Raw genomic sequence first — 20,178 nt, forward strand, 5'->3', positions numbered from 1 at the left:
AGCAATATACTAGCATGACTTTCAGAAGGAGTTGAATGTGTACAAAAACAAGAATCATTACATTTTGGTGCAGATTTTGAAAACTTTCTTTAAAGTTGCAGGATACTGGACTTGGATGTGGATGCACACTTAATGTCCTTTTTGTTCATCTTTGTAATCTAAAAAGCATGACTACCATCCTTAATACTAGTCTAAAAACAGCCTTAAAATATCATCCAGTTAAGGAAATCCCAAAAAGCTGGTCCTGTTCATCTGGACGTAGTGTTTTCAGTGGGAGAAACGTTTCGTCACAAATGACATCACTTGGATGACTTCATGATCCGAGAAAGTGAATTGGTCACTTGAATGAGTGATGAAACGTTTCTCCCACTGAAGACGCTACGTCCAGATGAACAGGACCAGCTTTTTGGGAATATAAATAAAAAAAATTTACTAAGCAAAAATACAGCTTTAATTGGAGTTTTTTTAGTTTTTTCCTTTTTCGTGTGTACCTGCTCCAACATCTGGATGGTACCAGCCTGCTCATCAAGCTCTTCTTCTTGGTCTTTCACCTTTGCCTCTAGATCACGAAGCTGCTTCTTCACCTGCATAGAAAAAAAATGATGTTCCAAAATGAATACCTGATATTCAATTAATAAATGAATGCACCATCATATATCTATTTTAGTTGAACAGACAAAGAACAGTTTTGATTTTTTGTGGGTGTGGACTGGCACAAACAGATGGAGTGGATGGTTTGACTAACTAAAAGAGGAATAGGACAGACCTTGGCCAGTGATGCCTCATCCTTTGATTCTTGGGAGTTGAGATCCTGCAGCTCGGCCTCCAGCTGCTCCAGCTTCAGGTTGACTGCACAAGCTTCCAGGTCTTTGTCCTGCAGGACAGGTGATTAGAGTCAGAACACAGAAAAGGGAACTGCCACATGTGCACGATGGGGAAAAGTTGAGATACTCTGCTCTACACATAGCCACAAAGTGGAAACACACAAAAGGGAAGTTACAATTACAAGTTAAAATGACAAGCTTGTTCTCTGTAACAAGCACAGTATGAAGCTGGAGGTCTTTACAATATATTACAACTGCAATCAAGAGCTACAAGTTTCCGTGGATAAAAATTGTAGACTTGGCATGAGTTAGACACGCAATTAGAATAAAAATGTACAGTCTTGTATGAGGGGCCGTACAAGCCAAAATTCATACTTTCACTCTCACATAGTTTTATTTTAATTTTTATACTTAGATATTTTTATTCTTATGTTTACACATATTTAACACACACATTACAATATTGTGTTCTCTTATACATGTATTTTAATGTACATATTCACAAATTTTCACTCTAACATACATGCATTTTCATTTATGCATTCCTACATTTTGCTCTCATTTACATGCATTCAATATGCATTTAATCTCCCAAATAATATATATATGTAAGAAGAGAATGCTTACATGTCTGAAGAAAATATATGTATGAAGAGAATAATGTATGTGAATGAAAGAGTGTAGTGGAAACGGAAGGCTGGGTGTCTGTACCGCTGTGATTGGCTGGAAGCACGCGCAGGTCACTTTCAAGTGTCTGACAGCATGGAGGGGGGAGAAGAAACTCGAGTTCTTCAGCAAGCTATCTATGGCGTTATTTTTGTGCCACTATTCTGAGCGCAAGTAAAAAAAAGTTTGCAGGTGCAAGTGTTGCATTTTGAGGAGAAATTTATTTTGAGTGAAGAGAAGAGAGCAATGTGTTGCTCGTGCTTAACGCGATTGGTCCCATACTTCAGCTAGAATGAAAAAAAGACAAAGCTGGAGTTATTCTGTCTTTACGTTGCACAGCTGCCTCTTCTCCCCTCAATCTCTCTCCCTCCCTCTCCTGTTGCTACTTCAATCTCTCTTGTTTGTTTATCGCCCACTTTGCGCCAGAAACAGGAAACCAGCGGATGTTGCTCTAAACAACAACAGCAGCACGTTCAAGCTTGATCAGCTGTTGTTAGAATTTATTTAAAATTAATTTCTAGTATCAGCTGATGTTTGCTGGAGCCACAGCTGTAAAAGCTGCTGCTCATGATATTGGTTTGGAAACATGAAGGTGATACAAATCATACATATATACCAACAAGACCGTGTACGTCACTGTCACAACAGCGTTTGTTTTAGTTCAAAGGCTTTATGGTTTTTCCTATAATACCTGGTGGTGTAGTCGGTGATTTTTTTGTCAGTTGAGCCTTATATATTATGTTTAACCCGAGCGACCACCCGGTCAGCTGGTGGGTAACAGGCATCTCTAAAAACGTCAGAGCACTTATGCAAATATGTGATGTCTTGATGAATCGAGCAGATATTAGAAGTTTACACAGCACCATTCTCGCATGAAAATATCTTAAAAGTTTATTTTGTGACCCAGACAGAGTAATGTTTCAAACTCCGCCACTCGGTTCCTCCGCCACTGCCTCGTTTGAGTTTTGGACAAAATGGATTCTGGGATATTGCATTTCGTCATCTCGAGCTGATTGGAGACCAGAACAGCCAATCAGATATTTTTGCATCCAAGTCTGTGATTGGCTGGTTTTGTGGCACAAATGTAACACAAAGAGTTGAGCGCGCACGGGCAGAAATGTTGAGAGTGCGAGCAACACATTGCGAGCGAGCGCAAATGCAAAAACTGAGCGAGAGGGGCTGCTGTTGTGTGTGTGTGTGTGTGTGTGTGTGTGTGTGTGTGTGTGTGTGTGTGTGTGTGTGTGTGTGTGTGTGTAATAGCAAACACTGAAATACATTTTTTGCACGCAGCAATGAATTTTGTTCACTCAAATTCAGCTTTTCTTCGCTCAAAATAAATTTCTCCTCAAAATGCAACACTTGCACCTGCAAACTTGCGCTCAGAATAGTGGCACAAAAATAACACCATAGATAGCTTGCTGAAGAACTCGAGTTTCTTCTCCCCCCTCCATGCTGTCAGACACTTGAAATATTGCAATGTGTGTGTTAAATATGTGTAAACATAAAAATAAAAATATCTAAATATAAAAATTAAAATAAAACTATGTGAGAGTGAAAGTATATGTGTGTGAAAGAAGAATGTATGTGTGTGAGAGTGAAAGAATGAATTTTGGCTTGCACGGCCCCTCATAATCTTGGATCATATTGTGCAGCCATCCTGGTAACTACAAAGGAGGCCCAAACAACAATTTCTTCTTGCAGCTTTAAACTTAAACTCACAATGATCACACATGCTCATCTAAACATACTGATTGTCTTTACTGCTCAAAGACAATAAGTGACCGAGTAAATACAAAATCTAAATATGAGTAGGATGCTGAAAACTTTAAAATGCTGGGGTATCTGACACTAAATAATTCACAAATAACGCACCAAGTCCCAAGAAAAGAAAAACCCCTTCACTAAAGCAACGTGCCACAGTGTAGCCCACAGAGACACAGACCTCCAGCTGCTGCCGGAGGCCGAAGACCTCTCCGGTCAGCACGTCTTTCTCTCGAGCCAGTTTCTCCCTCAGGCTTCTCTCCCTCTGCACCTCATCCTGGGCTGCACTCAGCTCACTGTCAAACCTTTCAAAAATACACACACACACACACACACACACACACACACACACACACACACACACACATAAAACACTGTAATTTATTTACAATTACTGTTGTTATTACACCATTACTAATGGGCCTTCCAGGAACCAGGCAGAGGTAGGTAAAGTAATAGAACTGTGTGATGACATGACAGGTAAAACTTGACTGCGTGTGTTTGTGTACTGACTTCCTCTGCTTCTTCTCCAAATCATGGTTGCGACTCTGCTGACCCTCCAGGTGAAGTTTAGTGTCCTGCAGCTCGGCTGTCAGTCGCTGGGCTTTCTTCTTCAGCTGCTGGATATTTCGCTGAGACTCCTCATAATCAGCCTCCAGGTCACTGATCTGCACAAAAAGTATCCTCAATATGTTAAGAAGCCTGTTTGATGAATGCATAAAAAATACAGTCAAGCAGTACGCAAGCAATTTATTGTTTTTAAAACAGCTTATTAAGACCATTGTAGCTTAAAAACCACGTGGGGAATGAGATTAGTTTTCAAATTAAAAGAAGAAAACTGGATTTATTCCAATGTGCTTTCAGTTATATAGTCATAAATGTGCTTGCTTTGAGTGCAAGTGTTTGTTTTGCTTAAGGATACTATTACCACTTGCTGAGCACTCTTACTGCAATAGATGCTCAAATCAAATTATAATTTCTAATCAGATAAGTGAGGATGTCACTTGTGATTTAACCCAGATTCACCCTATCATCAAAGTCTCAGAAGAGACAACAGTTAAGGCCATTTAGCAAAGTGTGAACAAAGCAAATCATCTTTCTTGCTGTCAATTCCTTAAAGTAGTCACAGTTTGCATTGATGACAGCTATGCACACGTCTGGTAAGAACTTAAACAGCTTCATGACATCATCACCTGAAATAATTAATTCCCTTCTTAATGTGTTTAAAACTAACCAGCTATGTTGTTATACCTTCGTTATCTGGGAGCCATGAAAGTATGTGTTGCATGTTTTGGTATGACACATTATATTGTCAGAATATATATATACTGAATAACTGTTTTTGTAATAAAATAAGGAAATCAGAGTCATATAATTAAGATAAAGCCCAAGATTTTACTGTAAAGAAAAACTTGAATTCTGTTCATAAATATGTATCAGTGTCCACTCACCCTCCTCTCCAGCTGCCGCTTGTTCTGCTGCTCCACCTCCAGTTTGTCATCAAGCTCCTGCTGCAGTCTCTTCTTGGTGAACTCGATCTCCCTGATTGCTCGCTCATACTTCAGCTTCCACTCTCCTCCTGTGATATTTCGTACTTTTATTGTCTACATCATGTGCTCTGTCACTTGTGCTACCCCATGTACTCAATACCACACATGTATTTACTGTATCCAGCCATAAAAGACATTCTGAAAGGCTGAGAATAAAAACATTTAGATGCTACGAACTAAAGTCAACCTTGCTTAGTCCAAGGCAAAACATCTCCAAGGATATCTTAAAGCGATTCATACATCTATTGTAAAGCTTAATTGAAATGCAGATTTCATTTTCCAACAGGACTTAGCAAATGCCCACAGTGACAGTGTTATTACTGTGCTTGAATGACCAGCTAAGTTACCTGACTAAACCCTATAGAGCGTCTTCAGGGAATTGTCGAGTGTCCATTAATTCAACATTCTCTTATTTTACCAACAAACCTCAATACTCTGAACTGCACTTTAGTAAGACCTATACAATTGTCAGTTATAGCCACGAGGAGCAACCTACAGGTACTGAATGTACTTCAGTCCTGCATAAATACCCCTCCATGAGTGTGGTGCTACATCATTTTTGCTTTACTGTAGTACAAAAGTGAAAAGCTGTTGCAAGATGGAGACACTGAGGAATCAATTCTTCTTTCACAAAGTCTGCAGGCCAAACAAAGACGGCTGGCAGCAGGCCTGCAGGGCGTCATGAACTGAGTCCTTGCTTCCTTTCTTGCATTGAACCAATCCATCTCTAATGTACTTCTTCACATTGGATTTTTCTTGGCTTTTGTCAAAGCATCGATTGGACATTACCCCTGCGGTTCCTGCACCCCCACTAAAGAACACACACTGGGTTTTTCTAACAGTCTGGAATAACTGGTACTGTAACAGCTGTGCAGGGCTATGTGAAGTAGAGTCCATTTAGGGAACAGAAAACATAACACAAACCACAAGAATGATTTGATGATGTGAGCTTGTGCAGAGATTGTCAAGTGTTAATTTCGTTTTAGGTATTTAGAAAGCCTCAAGTGAAAGATAGAATTGCTGAAAGAGAAACTGTAGCAACCACTAACGTTCCTTGTTGTTTTTTCCCCCTTTGTTACATTACATACACGATATAATGATGCTGCAGGAGTACACCCTCATAGACCTTAAAATAGTTACAAAAACAACTGTATAGGTTTACTAGAATGTAGCTCTTAGTATTGAGGGGGCTCGACCAATAAAAATGAGAGGAAGTGAATTATTGCATGCAATTATAAATCTATGGAAGTACAAACAGGATTTGGAAATGTGTAGAGTTATGAATAAGTTATACTCATTTGATTTAGTGACAAGAAGCTTGACACCCAGGAGTGATCAGTATCACTATGTCCTGATTGGTCAGTACTGTTGTGCTTGGGAGGTCGTGTCTAACCTGTCTCATCATCATCCACCTCTCCACTGAGTTCGGAAGCACGGATGAGTCGAGCCTCCATCACCTCCATCTCCATAGACTCCATCTCTTTCTTCGTGCTGTCAAATTTGGCCTGGTGGATTAGGGATAACAAGCAGCTTCTATAACAATGGCAACAAAACTCTACGAAGATTAATCAAGAATGTGGTTTTGAAAAGGTCCATTACAGTGTTAAGACTTGAGTAGCATTTTTAACTGTGTGCAAAAGTTTACATGGGTCATGGGTCAGGTGAAGGGTCCCCTTAACATAATTTTGCTCACAGCTCAGAGGTCAGAACTGGGTCTGGGTGAAATATATCACTTAGTGAAATGAACAGTGCTTGGACTTTGGCTACATTAAAATATAACACATGTTCTTATTTATTTTCTTCGTTATGCTTCTCCCTTTAGGTATCATCTACTTCAATTTCATTCTATCATCTTCTTTTACATCAATCGTCTGCACATCCTTGAGTCTTCTCTGTGATCATCGTCTCTTCCTCCTGTTGGTAGTTCAGCATCCTTTGTCCAGCATATCCACCATCCCTGACGAAACTAAGTTAGCCTTACCTTCCTCGCTCTTTCTCTCCTACTGCTTATACCCAAACTGATTTCAACATTCTATCTCTGTCTGTTGGTCATTGACAAAGGAGCATTACCAAAGCCCCTTTGAGTCAAACAAATTCTGCAGGTCCTGCCACACACAGCAAAGTTTTTAGTTGTGTAAATATTTAAAGTTGAAAGTCTCATTTTCTTAAAACTGGGTAGTTTGTTTCTTATTTGATGATCATTTCAGGTATCTAGACTCTTTTACTGAATAAACAGTGAACCAATTCAGCAGTAAATGTCATGACTGTTTAACATTACTACTCATGTGCGAAAATGACGCTGGTGTTCTTTCGTCATCTGATTTATTATTGCAAAAATGGCAGTCTTGAAATACAAATAACAGTCAAAAATACTGCTACCACAACATTCAGTATATGTTGCAATGCATAAGCAAAAATGTCCAATTTCATTACACGGTCAAAGCAACAGTACGAGAATAATGGGACAGACACCCTGAGCCAGGGTGTCCTGCACACACAGCAACGTGGAATTACAATTTTGTTACCTGGCTCAAGGGGCCCACGCTGCAAACCACAAACTGCAGGTAAGCAGTGCAATTTCAGGAGTGTTCCTCTCCTGAATATGAAGTGCATTCACAAGCCCAAATATCAAGTTTTCTGAGCTGGATGAATAATACGCTCACCTCAAAGTAAAAGTCAAAATGAGGTAGCCCGGAAATACAGCATTATAGTAGCTGGTGACAAGACTTTTCTCCAGTGTACATGCATGTGTGTATGTTTCCATCTTTACCTGCAGGTCCTTCATGTCCTTCTCCAGACGCAGTCTCTCAGAAGTTTCTGTCTCCAGCAACTGGGAGGCAGATTCCCCAGTGTTGCGCTCATCAGCCAGCTCTGCTGACAGCTCTGTGATCTGAAGTGTGAATATTGACAAATCTTGTATTAATGTATAGCTTGGAAGAACTCTCAAAAATTGTGAGATTTTATTTTAGGGTCAGTTCGTGATTGTAAAATTTGTTGTTAGGAGCTAATAGACAGGGTATCATCTGGGACCCGATAAGTAAAACATGAGAACTAATTAACTAATGCTAACTAAGCCTTGCTAAAGAAAGAATTTATATTTCAGTTGTCATTTGTCTTTATGTCATAGCAGGATGATATAAGAACAACAAGGCCAAATGTTAAGAATTTCAGAGGGACAAAGGAAGAACCATGCCGAACAGCTCAAAAGTTTGGGTCACTTAAAAATGTGATTGTTTCTCAAGAAAAAGACTTCACTGTTTTCACTGAGCAGAAATGGATCATAACCCTGTTAAAACACAGTTAACAATTCTCATCATCACTCATCATAAATCATTGAAATGATATTCAGTAGTTAAATCTATATCTCTGCAGGGATGCAGATGACCAATGTTAGCAAACATCACTCCAGATTAGCTGTCTGCTGACACTTGAGAAATATGCTAACAATTTTCATCCATCCATCCATCTTCATCCGCTTTGTCCGAGGCCGGGTCGCGGGGGCAGCAGCCTAAGCCCAGACCTCCCTCTCCCCAGCCACCTCCTCCAGCTTATCCGGGGGAATACCAAGGCGTTCCCAGGCCAGCCGAGAGATATAATCTCTCCAGCGTGTCCTGGGTCTGCCCCGGGGCCTCCTCCCGGTGGGACATGCCTGGAACACCTCACCCAGGAGGCGCCCAGGGGGCATCCTTGTCAGATGCCCGAACCACCTCAGCTGGCTCCTTTCGACGTGGAGCAGCAGCTGCTCTACTCTGAGCCCCTCCCGGATGGCCAAACTTCTCACCCTATCTCTAAGGGAGAGGCCAGCCACCCTTCGGAGGAAGCTCATTTCTGCCGCTTGTATCCGCGATCTCCTTCTTTCACTACCCACAGCTCGTGGCCATAGGTGAGGGTAGGGACGTAGATCGACCGGTAAATTGAGAGCTTCGCTTTTACACTCAGCTCCCTCTTCACCACGACGGACCGGTGCAGCATCTGCATCACTGCAGCTGCAGCCCCAATCCGTCTGTCGATCTCGGGCTCCCTTCTCCCATCACTCGCGAACAAGACCCCGAGATACTTGAACTCCTCCACTTGGGGCAAGAACTCATCCCCGACCCGCTAACAATTTTAAATGTATTAATCCCAAATTTAAAGAATTCTATTGATTATGTTTAGGAGTAACTCAAATCTCCCAGTGTGTGTGTGTGCGTGTGCGTGTGTGTGTGTGTGTGTGTGTGTGTGTGTGTGTGTGTATTTTTACCCGGCTCTCGAGACGGTCACTGTTGAGTCTCAGCTCATTCCTCTCTTTCTCTACCTTCTCTAGCTTCTGCTTGAGTTGCTGGATCTCTTCCTGAGAGGGAACATGCAAAAGATCAAAAGATGGTTTTAGTTATTTATGTATTTAAAAGAGACAATGCAGTTTAATACAGCTCAATATGGAGCACGAAACTGATGTGCTGCACATAGAGCCCATAGTTGCTCATTTTCAATCCTTGTCGAGCTTTTACATTCACAATACACAAACAAATTACAAAACGCATTACTTAAAACCATATTGCGCTATTATTAAAAAACTATAGACTTCAGTGTGAAACACAGCTTTTAAAAAACAACCCCAAAAAGCAGAAAACCTGGGGGAAAAATAAAATTTGAAAAGTATGGATACTTGTAGAATTATAAAATGATTAATGAAAATGACTACAGCACTGATTTACCCTTAAGTAACCTTTGACCTGTAAAGGATTTAGGATCTGTAATTGATTTGATTTGAGTGGGAACTGTTTTCCATAGATGAGTAGCCTTCATAGAAAATGCTGACTGTCCGAATTCAAACCGCGACATGGCATTTTACAGTAGCCTGTCACATACATGTTAGTGCACTGTGTAAATATACTTAATAATAATGCTTTTCTCAGTTTTACTGAATTGAACCATGTGTTTTAATCCAACATAACAACAATAAGAAGAAGAATATCCCCTTTGGGGCTGCGGCAAGAAGGGTATCCAGTTTAAAACTCCAAAATCAAACATGCAGGGCTATCTGTAATATCACGGAAGAAATTACAGCTGTGACACTTGATACAAACCCTTCATTACACAGGTTGGTCTTAATTTCAGGATTTGTCATGTAGAATTAAGGAGAAGGCATTTCTAAAACTGTTGAATGTAAAATACAAAATAAAGTAATTATTCAAAGTTTATATAACCACCAATATTACATCCCACCACAAAAATGGCGACTGATTTTTGTGCATTAAATCACCACACGGCTTTATTTCAGATACATACCAGGAATGTACCACCAGTGTATGTGCTTAAACTTACATCCTTGCCACGGATCTGTTCCTCAGTGAGCTGCACCTCTATCAGAGGTCTGACAGTGGTGAACAGCTTCCACCATGGCCAGCCTTTGACACCACGATTCTTCTTTATGTTCTTCTGGATGCAGCGGATTGCCAGATCCTGAATCTGTCACACAAATACAACAACATTAAGAAAAAGACCACAAAGCTGGACAATGATATTAACAGATACAAAGTGCAGGATAACCAGAAAAGTACTATGTGGGGAGAGTTTGAGGTTTCTTCTTGATTGTACCAAAAAGAGATTTGAAGATTTAAAGCTTCAAAGCCTCAAAGACATATCCTACCAGTAACATCTACTGGTCAGCTGTAATTATAGTGGCCACAAACTTTCAACTCCAGTTCCAAGCCAAAGGCAAGAATTCATTCTAAGGATTATCACCCACACATGAAAGTGTCACAACATTTTGAAATGTCAGTTTACTATAAAATGTTTAACAGTAAAACCACCAAGGGGGTCCTGTTGACCCCATTTTGTCATGAAAGATGCTGTAATAACGTGAGTGAGCTAAATGTGATAAGCAAACATATAAGGGACTGTAGTTAAATAACAGATGAACAATTAGACTACTGCAGGCCTGAACGGGTTGTGCAAAAAAGTGATCTCTCAAATGATATGAAGTCATTTTGAGGCAAAAGAACATTCCTGTCACCAGGTAGAAGCTGCAATCAGCTGTTGGCAAAGTGACTTTTATATATCCTTCACTTATCCAGGTATAAACACTCACTGAGGCATCTGGGCAAGAGGGCAGCAGAAAGTACAACAAATATAATAAGATAACAGTTCCATAAAGATATGTGAAGTGGCCAAAAAGGACTGCATTGATTATAATGTAGAACACATAGTGGGTACTATAAAGGCAGAAGCATAAAGATACTTGCAAAACAGGTCCTTTTTCAAAATGTATATATAGGTTAACCACTTAATGTTATGTCACTTCTACAGGCATGACACGTATAAGCAAAGATATTGACATTAAAAACACTCAAAAACATCGGAAATCACTTTTTTGGAGACAACTTTTTGGCACAATAGCAGATCAGAGTGGGCACTGTGTGACAGAGTGCATGCAGAACTGGATGTGTTGCTGGTTTTGCAGAGAAGCAGCAGAACAGAGTTAAACTGAGCAAAGAGTCTGTGGAAATAAACAGTGAAATTGGACAGGTTTCAGGGAAGAAGAGCGGAGGAGGTGTTTCACTGATGAGAGGCTGCAGGTGATCAGAGGAAGATGTGGAAGATAAATATGAACTTTTCTAATGTTACAATAATTCTTTTATATGTAATATGTATATAATATGTAATAATTCATTTTGACCTTTTCATAAAGTTCTTCCTCTATAACAATTAAATATTTACATGTGCCAGCTGCTGTGTAATTTGTTGTTCCCTATGTTTATTAGTTTATTATAATGCATATCTTAAATGTATGATCAGTAATGAAATTATCTAAATAATCTATAAATCTAACAAAAACCCTAGAAAGTTGTTAGGTTTATATTGTTGGATTGTCATTTATGCTTAGAAATATATACTCATATATGCTTAGAGGTATATAGTCGATTGCATAGTGATAGGATGTCTGATCCTTAGCAGTCTGCAAAGACTCTGTGTGCCTCCCAGAGGGTTCTGGCATACACACACATCCTAGGGCAGCGGTCTCCAACCTTTTTTGTGCCACGGACCGGTTTATGCCCGACATTATTTTCACAGACCGGCCTTTAAGGTGTCGCGGATAAATACAACAAAATAAAACCAGTACCGGTACCGAAAAAAAGAAGATTTATTCATAACACACGTGAAAAGACCCAGGAAAACAGAGTTAATGGTAAAAACGATAACAAAATAACGCTGAAAAACGATAAAAACCCTGAAAACCATACATTTCACACCTGAGCCTCAACTCTCGCGGCCCGGTACCAAACGACTCACGGACCGGTGCTGGTCCGAGGCCCGGGGGTTGGGGACCACTGTCCTAGGGTCATGAGAGAGGTCGTACCTTCTCTTACTGATTTATGGGATAGGAGGACACCTACTCTGTATCTGTTTTAGTATAAAAGCCCTTTGTTTAGGTGGACCGCTGGGCTCCTGGCACCAGCTTTGGGGAGTCGTTCACAGGGTCACATCTTGGGACACACACACACACACACACGCATACCTACACATACACACAGACGGTACTCTTTGTTCACATGTATGCCTATGTAAGACGTCATATGTTAATGAGACTATGCATATTCATGTAACCACAATAAAGAACAGTGCTGCAAGGGAGCTAACTGAGAGCGACTGAGGTTCGAGCGGAAGGAACGGCGCTCGTCACAGTTCTCTCCCTCGTGCACGAGCAACACAAAGAGCTCTGGTGACTTGCGTCTTGCTTTTGCCATTGTAGTAGAATTGTCTTGGTGTTCCAGCAATAGGCCTGTGCTACACAAACCTATCAAAAGTCATTTTAAATACTTATTTTACCAACCTTTGCTTAAAACTAGAAAAGAAATAACATGAAAATGAACAACTTAACTTCAAAAACTGGTCACGATCAAAATGGCCCATTCTGGCAGGTCTTGTGTTAAAGTGTTACTGCTTATAATACTTGAAACATAACTTATGATTATGGGAGGTATGATTGAAGATTTGTGAGAAGTTCTGTGTCATGGTTCTGGTACCGGTGTTACATCTTTCACCATCTTACAATGCTGTGACTGCAGCCATTCCCCAGCTCTCTGAATTGTACTCATGGCCATTGATCAGTGGTTTTTGATCAGTGGTTGCTCATCAGTGGTCATCTGGTGCAGATGGCAACAGATTTTAGATTTACTAGAGTTAATTGTGGTATTATTGCAAACAGATTGCATATACGTGCTAACTTGAACCTGTTCAATGGAAAACTGATCGCAGACAGACTCTGTCTTGGTGCTATTTTATTCTCATCTTGATGGACCTTTTGAAATCCTTTGAAGACAGTAGTTAGTAGCCTCAGACCTGGTCCCTATCTTTGAAATGACAACTTCAAAGATCACCAATATTTCTCCATAATTTTGGTCAGGACATGGACCCCAACCACAGTTTTCCATAGTGAGCCTAAGAGAGTTATGGCTATGTTGGAGAGTAAAGACAGTCAAAATAACAAATACTGACTTTCAAGCTTCAAGTCTTATTTAGCTTCCTATTTTCCTAGCAAAGAGAAAAGAGGACTGGCTCAAGATATTTTTCACCAAACTGTATGATTTTACTCCATTAAAAGTTTAGATCCAACGTTCTTATACATTTTGTTTCAAATGCTTTCAACACACGGCTTTATTTCAGATAAACTAACGAAATAACGAAAACTAGAAGTGAAAAAACATTTTCGTTAACGGAAATAAAAATAAAAACAAAAAAAGGAAAACTAACTAAAACTGTAATGAGTGTTCACAAAACTAACTAAAATTAACTGAATTTATAGCAAAAATGTGTTTTGTTTTCGTAGATGTGTGTGTGTCATACAATAGTCAAGGGTGAAAATGAAGTTTAGTTTCCAGATTTCTTTCTTGCTGTCTCATTATCCCAATTTGGGATTACTTTGAATATGACTGTGTTTTGGATAAAGCAAGTGTCTTGTAGTGGAAAGAGACAAATTATGAGGGACATTTCTAAAGGGGAAAAAAATCCCACAAACCTTAAAGTGCACTTGAAAAGCTCGCACAAGAAGGCTAACCTAGCTTACCTTGAGAAGGTAAGGGAGCACACTCAAACCTCATCCCCAGAAAACAGAAGCTAACCCCAGGCAAGGCAGCGTGATGCATCCCGAGACAACAGGACGGGGATATCTACATAACTGTGTGAGTCAATTGCCTTCAAAAGGTTTATCAATTCACTTGAACCAAAATTACGAACACCCGGTGCTGCAAGAGTTAATAGTCTCATTGGGGCCAAGATATAAATTTTATATTTGCCTGGTATCAATGGTTGTTCATCTGCCTTTATTTATTTATTTAAAGAACCCATAGGTGGAAATGTGAGTTGTCTGTCTCTGCGTGTTAGCCCTGCGACAGACAGGCGACCTGTCCAGGGTGCAGGGTATGGTAGCTGGAATAGCAACATACCCAAGGATAAGCAGAAGAGAATGACTGATGTGATGAAAATGGGAATTTGTTGCACTTAATTATTGCAAACAAAACTAAATCTATAACTGAAACTAATCAAAACTAAACTGAAACTAAGGATTTTCAAAAAAATAAAAACTAAACTAAACTAGCAAACAACTGGTAAAAACTAATTAAAATTGATATAAAATTGAAAATCTGAAGTCAAAACTAAATAAAAATAAAAACTAATGAAAATTGCAAAACTATTAAAACCCTGGTCTGAATACAAGCAGTAGCATCTTTCTCAATACACCTGTTTCCTGTCAGGGTGGGGAAAGTGGGGATTCTTTCTTTAGGCAACTGTTTAATTAGGCTCAGCGTTGGCTGGCAGTGGAATCCCCCGTGCTCCTCTACTCTCAACTGTTCCTATGAATGTCAAAAAGAGAGAGAGTGGAGACAGACTGCAGGGCTTCAAAGCAGTCAGCAGATCTCTTCTATTTGTCTGTTCCCCCATGGCGAAGTGGAGTCTTCATCTTTCTTTCCTTTTTTCCTATTTCCCCATCATCCTTCTCCATCTCACTTATTTCCTGGAGTGCTTTGAATGCAGCTCCCTCAGGGAGAGAGGGGGTAGGATATGAGGAATGTGGAAGACAACAAGGAGGTTGCCTAGAGCAGGGAAGTGGGTTAGATGGGTAAACAAACTAACCGGTTGTGTCTTGTGACAAAAAAAGCAAACCTGATTGTTATACAAATTACAGCACAAATTCACATTCTAAACTAAGTCCATCTGTAAGAATGAAAAAGGACGGACTTGGATAAATCTTTGATTTTTAGTTTCATTAGCTTTTTGGCTAATGTTGAACACTCAGTATACGGAGTCTGTAAAGTTACAGAGCAGCATTACATAAAAGCCGCCAGCACCCAGCTGACTCAGTAACTGCAGAGTTCAATCAACTCCTACATCTTTAAAGCTCCCACCGGCATTCATGTTGTTAACAATATCCATTCAATGTATGTTTTATGGGTAAGCAGATTGGATTTAATGTGTCTTTAAAGTTTATTCACAGGGCTGTGATGCTGGATTTGACTGATGTCTATCACTTTCACTTTTCATTCTTGTAATTTTTAGAACTCTAGTGCAAATCCAGCATTTCTTACTGCTCCTTTACAATACAAGCACTGAAGTGATGAAATGCTGGGTAACTTATTGAGAAGATAATTTAGACATATGTGATTGTGATGATATGAACTTGTCAAGGCATCCTAAGTTGCATTAGAAGACAAACTACAGTGTGAGCCATTTCCTCTTATCTGCTTTAAGATTTCAACCAAGTCTGAGACTCTCCAGGATGCCTATGAACAGCGCACTAGAAACAAACTATTTACGACGGCGTAAAAGAAATGTGCCCAGTTCTACATCAATTACATGAGATTACTGTTTGCCACAAAGGCTCAAACTGAGTTCTTTGGGGGATAACATGAAAGCCAAACGCCCTTGAAAAGTCATTTTTGTTGGCAGCCCTGAGACCAGTGCTGCAAGACCGGATAAAATGAAATGGTAATGAAAGCTTAATCTCCACACACACATATACACTTACCACAAATACAAACACTGTGTACCAAATTAACTTTGAGTACACATGAGAAAAGTTTCACAAGCAGCATGATCACTTCTGTAAAGCTACACATGAAGTCAACAGATCCCCACGTGTATTTTGCGAGACAGCACCAATGTTTCCCACTTGTCAGGTTATTATTTTACACACATGCACGCGCAAGCGCGCGCATGCATGCAGAGAAGAAAATGACTAAAGCACAATCATCCAAACAGGTAACTTGTAACACATCCTTAAAGCTTCTTTGTAGCAACCTAAACACATCTAAACTCGAAGTCACTTTTATTTCAGGGGAACTGTCAAATAATAATGAAATCCCATGACGGTCTTTTAATTGAAACAGGGGCAACTGTAGCTCAGGCAGTAGAGCAGGCAGTCTACTGATTATAAGGTAGGTGCAACAATCTCCGGCTCATCCAGTCCAAGTGCTGAAGTATCCTCGGATCCTTGATCAGGATACTTATTCCCAGACGCACTCCCCCGATGCACCCATCAGATTGCGTGTGTGAATGTTAGATACAGCATTTAGGCGTAGATAACAGTGCTGTCTGAATGTGATCGAGTAAATACGATTTTTAGTAGAAAACACTTTGAGTGCTCAAGTGAAGTAGCAAGGCGCTACAAATACTAGTATAATTTACCATTTAGAAAACTCTAGTTTTCTAAATAGACTTTTTTGTTTTTTAATATTTGTATTTTAATATTATCACACCTGCTTCTGGACAATGAATTTTTAAGGTACTAGTATTGTACCATTTAAAATAAATATATATGTATAAAAAATGCAAAATCATACTTTTGTTGTATAGACATTGCCTTGGTTTGTCTTTTAGTCAGTTGGGTTAATGCTTTTATGCATGTTTTTAACCCCAAAATTGGGTTTTATCTGTCAGACATGTTCTGTCCCTTACCTCAAGAGTCACTGCTACTCTTTGCCTTCAACACCAACTTCTGACACAACTAAGTCTGAGACTCTGTCCAATGCCTATAAACAGCACATCAGCAACTAGCTATTTACAATGACATGAAAGAAATTAACCCAGTTCCAGTCTACATCAATTATACGAGATAACTGTTTGCCATAAAAGCTGGGGCTCAAACCGAGGCCTTGAGGCAATAATAGCCATGGCTGCACTTGTGGCTCCTTACTGGTTGGCCCTGATGTCTCCTCGGGGACTGATGACATCCAGTGTTTGTTTTTTAAGAGGATTACCAGGAGGGCATTTCCAGAAGGATGTTAACACATGGCTGCTCAAGATTATGATTGATTATGTGTTTTTTATTGCCTGTAATGTCCTAATAGTTCTACTCATTCTGGATTCAAAGTCAATGTCAGGAATCAAGCTTTTTGTGGTTATAGTGAAGTAAAATAATAAGGTCATACCAATGAGTTATAAAAGGTACAGACAGATTAAAAGGGTTTTCTGCATCTCCAGTTTCTTCAGTTCCTTTCCTTAAAGTTTTCCTCCTAACCTATCATCTATCTACCTGACAGAAGTCACCTATAAGGAATATAATGCCAAATCCCAACAACAGTCACCTCAAAGGTATGTAAATGCAAATGCAGAACAAAACGAAACACAATCAAAAATGAAAAATGAAAATGGAGGGGGGAAAGGTGATAAAAGGTATGAGAATGACGTCACACAGTCAGTAATCGATACTGGAATGGTTAAAGAAGACACTATGATGAAGTCACAGTGGGAAAGAGTAGCTGACTGAGAGCTGTTTCTTTGGCAGTTGCTCACTGGAGATGCATGATCACAAAAATCATCCGAGCAGCAGGGGGAAAGCCAGTATATTTACAAATGGCAAATATACGACATATCTTTTTTGCAAGTCATCAGTGCTGTGTTGGTCAGATTTCAACACGTAATTCCTAACTTTTTAAATGCCAAATGATAAAGTAGTCCTACCTTTCTCTTCTTGAACGCCTGTCTGGCTAAGTATCCCCTGCAAGCAGCCTGGAAGAGAGAAATGTTCCTCCTCGTCTGGAAATCTCGCTGCTCCTCCAGTCTGGACAGAATCCCTGCTCTGAAGAACACCTGCAGAAGGACAAGTAGAGTTAGAAGAGTGTCACATATACTGGCTCTCTCCTTTATTTTCTCACATTATTAACTCTCTGAAGTTAATAGTTCAAGTTCAAGTAAAGTGCTGTTAAAAACTATTTGCTCTAATTTTTTTAATTTTTTTCCCATGATCTGTCATTTATTCTTAAAAATCAAGTACATCACATAAAAGTTACAGAGTTCAGTATTCATCACAAAAGGGGTACTCCGGATGATCAATCCACATCAGCAACTCAACAAACCGAATATTTTTATTCAGTGCTTCAATGGCTTTTATTTCTTCCTCAGTCAGTGAAAAATCAAATATCTGGAAGTTGTGTTTGATCCGCTCAGCTTTGAAGCTCTTTGGGATCATTACAACTCCTCTCTGTATGTTGAGGTGCAGGGCCACCTGGGCACTACTTTGGTTGTACTTTTTCCCCAATGGATACAAGCACCTCATCGCCCAGCAGAGGAGGACATTTCAAATTCACCCAAGATGCATCTCTAGAGGAGCCAGTTTGGCAATAGCTAACAATCATGATGTCATTCTGACGACAGTACTCTAGAAGTTTTGGTTGTCTGAAATATGGGTGGCATTCGACCTGGTTGGATACGGGTTTGTGTTTGAGACCAGGTTGCTCTAATTTTAATATTAGAAAAAGATAACCAGAGTAATTAGAAATAAATGTAGTTTATTTGTGTAAACCTTTGTAAATGTAGCACTTTTTAAAATGATGACTTCATGTGTTCAAGGAAAAAAGCTGTTCAAAGCAACAATTTGCATATTAATGATAAAGAAACTGACCTCACAGCCCATCGTTTGTCAGTTGGGCTAGTTTTAGTCATTAATCAAATGTACTCTTTATAATGAAGGGTAAACCTGCAGCCAGCTGAGACTGAAGAAGTCACTTGGTGGATTGACTAAATGTTTCTTCTAGAGATGGCACGATACCACTTTTTTATGTCTGATACCGATATCATAAATTTGGATATCTGCCGATACCGATATGAATCCGATATAGTGTTTTTTAATCAATAAAACTGTTTTTTTAATATCTTGCTGCATTTTGTATAAGTTCATACTCAAGTTTAAATAAACAACACTAAAGCTATTCTGTTATACCTGTATGTAAAAAATACACTGCACCCAAAATATGTCATAGTTCAGCAATACTGATCAATCTAATGAACTTAAACCTGCACCATCCTCCCTATTCTGGTATTTTAAAGAGTACTTAGCATAAATATTAAGCAACCTAACTAATAGGGTTGCAAACTCCCAGCAAAAAAAATAGGGAACCACCCTCCACCTAATGATGCTTAATCGATGTAATCAACTTTAATTTGATGCAGTGTGAAAAAAAATGCACAGAAATCAATTATTTTTCAAGAAATATTAAATAGATTCAACATCTTTCTTCAACAGAATGGCAGACTGCACAGATGGTACCTTCCCAAAGGAAAAAGTAGTATAGCTTACTAGGGTATATTAGACTTAACAGTTACTATATACAGTAATGGACTTCTATACATTTTACATCAGATTAAAACTTTGGGTGTAAGATTCAGATAATTATTTATTAAAAGCTAGACATTTTAAATGAGAATAAGAAAGAAAAGTATGTCTTTGTGCCCCCTTTTCCCTGTTCATGCCCTATCGGCCCCCCTGGCTAAACTTTGCCAGATCCGTGCTGCTGTTGTTCAGCTGCTGGTTTCCTCTTTCTGGTCCAAAGTGGGCCAAAAACAAACAAGAGAGACGGACTCGCGACAGAAAAGCCGATCAGCTGATCATTGATCAGGTTCATGATTGAAGTAGCAGCAGGAGAGAGAGGCAGTCGCTCCATATATCGGTTGTTAAGCTTAACGCGGGAATGCTTTACAAACATTCAGAGATGAACTTACACACTTGCTTCACTTCTCTCTGGGATAACTTCCTCGGAGATGAAATGCTGGTTTGGTAGCGAGGCTACAAACACACACAGCCGCTCTATCACGTGATGCACACTGCTCCGACGTGCTACGGTTATGAGCCAAGTTACGCCGTGTCGCAAGTTTTGTGAGGTGCTTTTTTGATATTTAATGGATCGGATTACATTTTTTATTTCTCTCCGATATCCGATCCAGTAATTTACGTCAGTATCGGACCGATACCGATACGTAATATCGGATCGGTCCATCTCTAGTTTCTTCCACTGACAACGCTAACTCCAGATGAACAGAATAGACTTTCTGGGACATTGCTTTGTGCACTGGTGCACAGTCATGTTGGAACAGAAGGAGACCATTACCAAACTGTTCCCACA

At 39.6% G+C, this 20,178-nt stretch overlaps 1 protein-coding gene across 6 annotated transcripts in view; it reads right to left on the bottom strand.

Moving 5' to 3' along the window:
* Positions 1 to 20,178, bottom strand: part of myo18ab (myosin XVIIIA b) — a 127,845-nt gene that overhangs the window by 35,630 nt on the left and 72,037 nt on the right. For all 6 annotated transcript variants that reach the window (XM_085479062.1, XM_085479063.1, XM_085479061.1 and 3 more), the window contains 10 exons: positions 17,741 to 17,869; positions 10,106 to 10,249; positions 9,042 to 9,131; positions 7,572 to 7,691; positions 6,195 to 6,306; positions 4,703 to 4,830; positions 3,765 to 3,919; positions 3,433 to 3,556; positions 767 to 874; positions 492 to 584 (listed from right to left, as the gene is read on the bottom strand). In XM_085479062.1, coding sequence (XP_085335188.1) covers positions 492 to 584; positions 767 to 874; positions 3,433 to 3,556; positions 3,765 to 3,919; positions 4,703 to 4,830; positions 6,195 to 6,306; positions 7,572 to 7,691; positions 9,042 to 9,131; positions 10,106 to 10,249; positions 17,741 to 17,869 — 1,203 coding nt within the window. The remainder of the gene's footprint in view (positions 1 to 491; positions 585 to 766; positions 875 to 3,432; positions 3,557 to 3,764; positions 3,920 to 4,702; positions 4,831 to 6,194; positions 6,307 to 7,571; positions 7,692 to 9,041; positions 9,132 to 10,105; positions 10,250 to 17,740; positions 17,870 to 20,178) is intronic.

This window comes from Copadichromis virginalis, linkage group LG14, assembly GCF_057382275.1.
Source record: "Copadichromis virginalis isolate Kocher_CV1m ecotype Utaka linkage group LG14, C_Virginalis_male_GT1.1, whole genome shotgun sequence".
NCBI lineage: Eukaryota > Metazoa > Chordata > Actinopteri > Cichliformes > Cichlidae > Copadichromis > Copadichromis virginalis.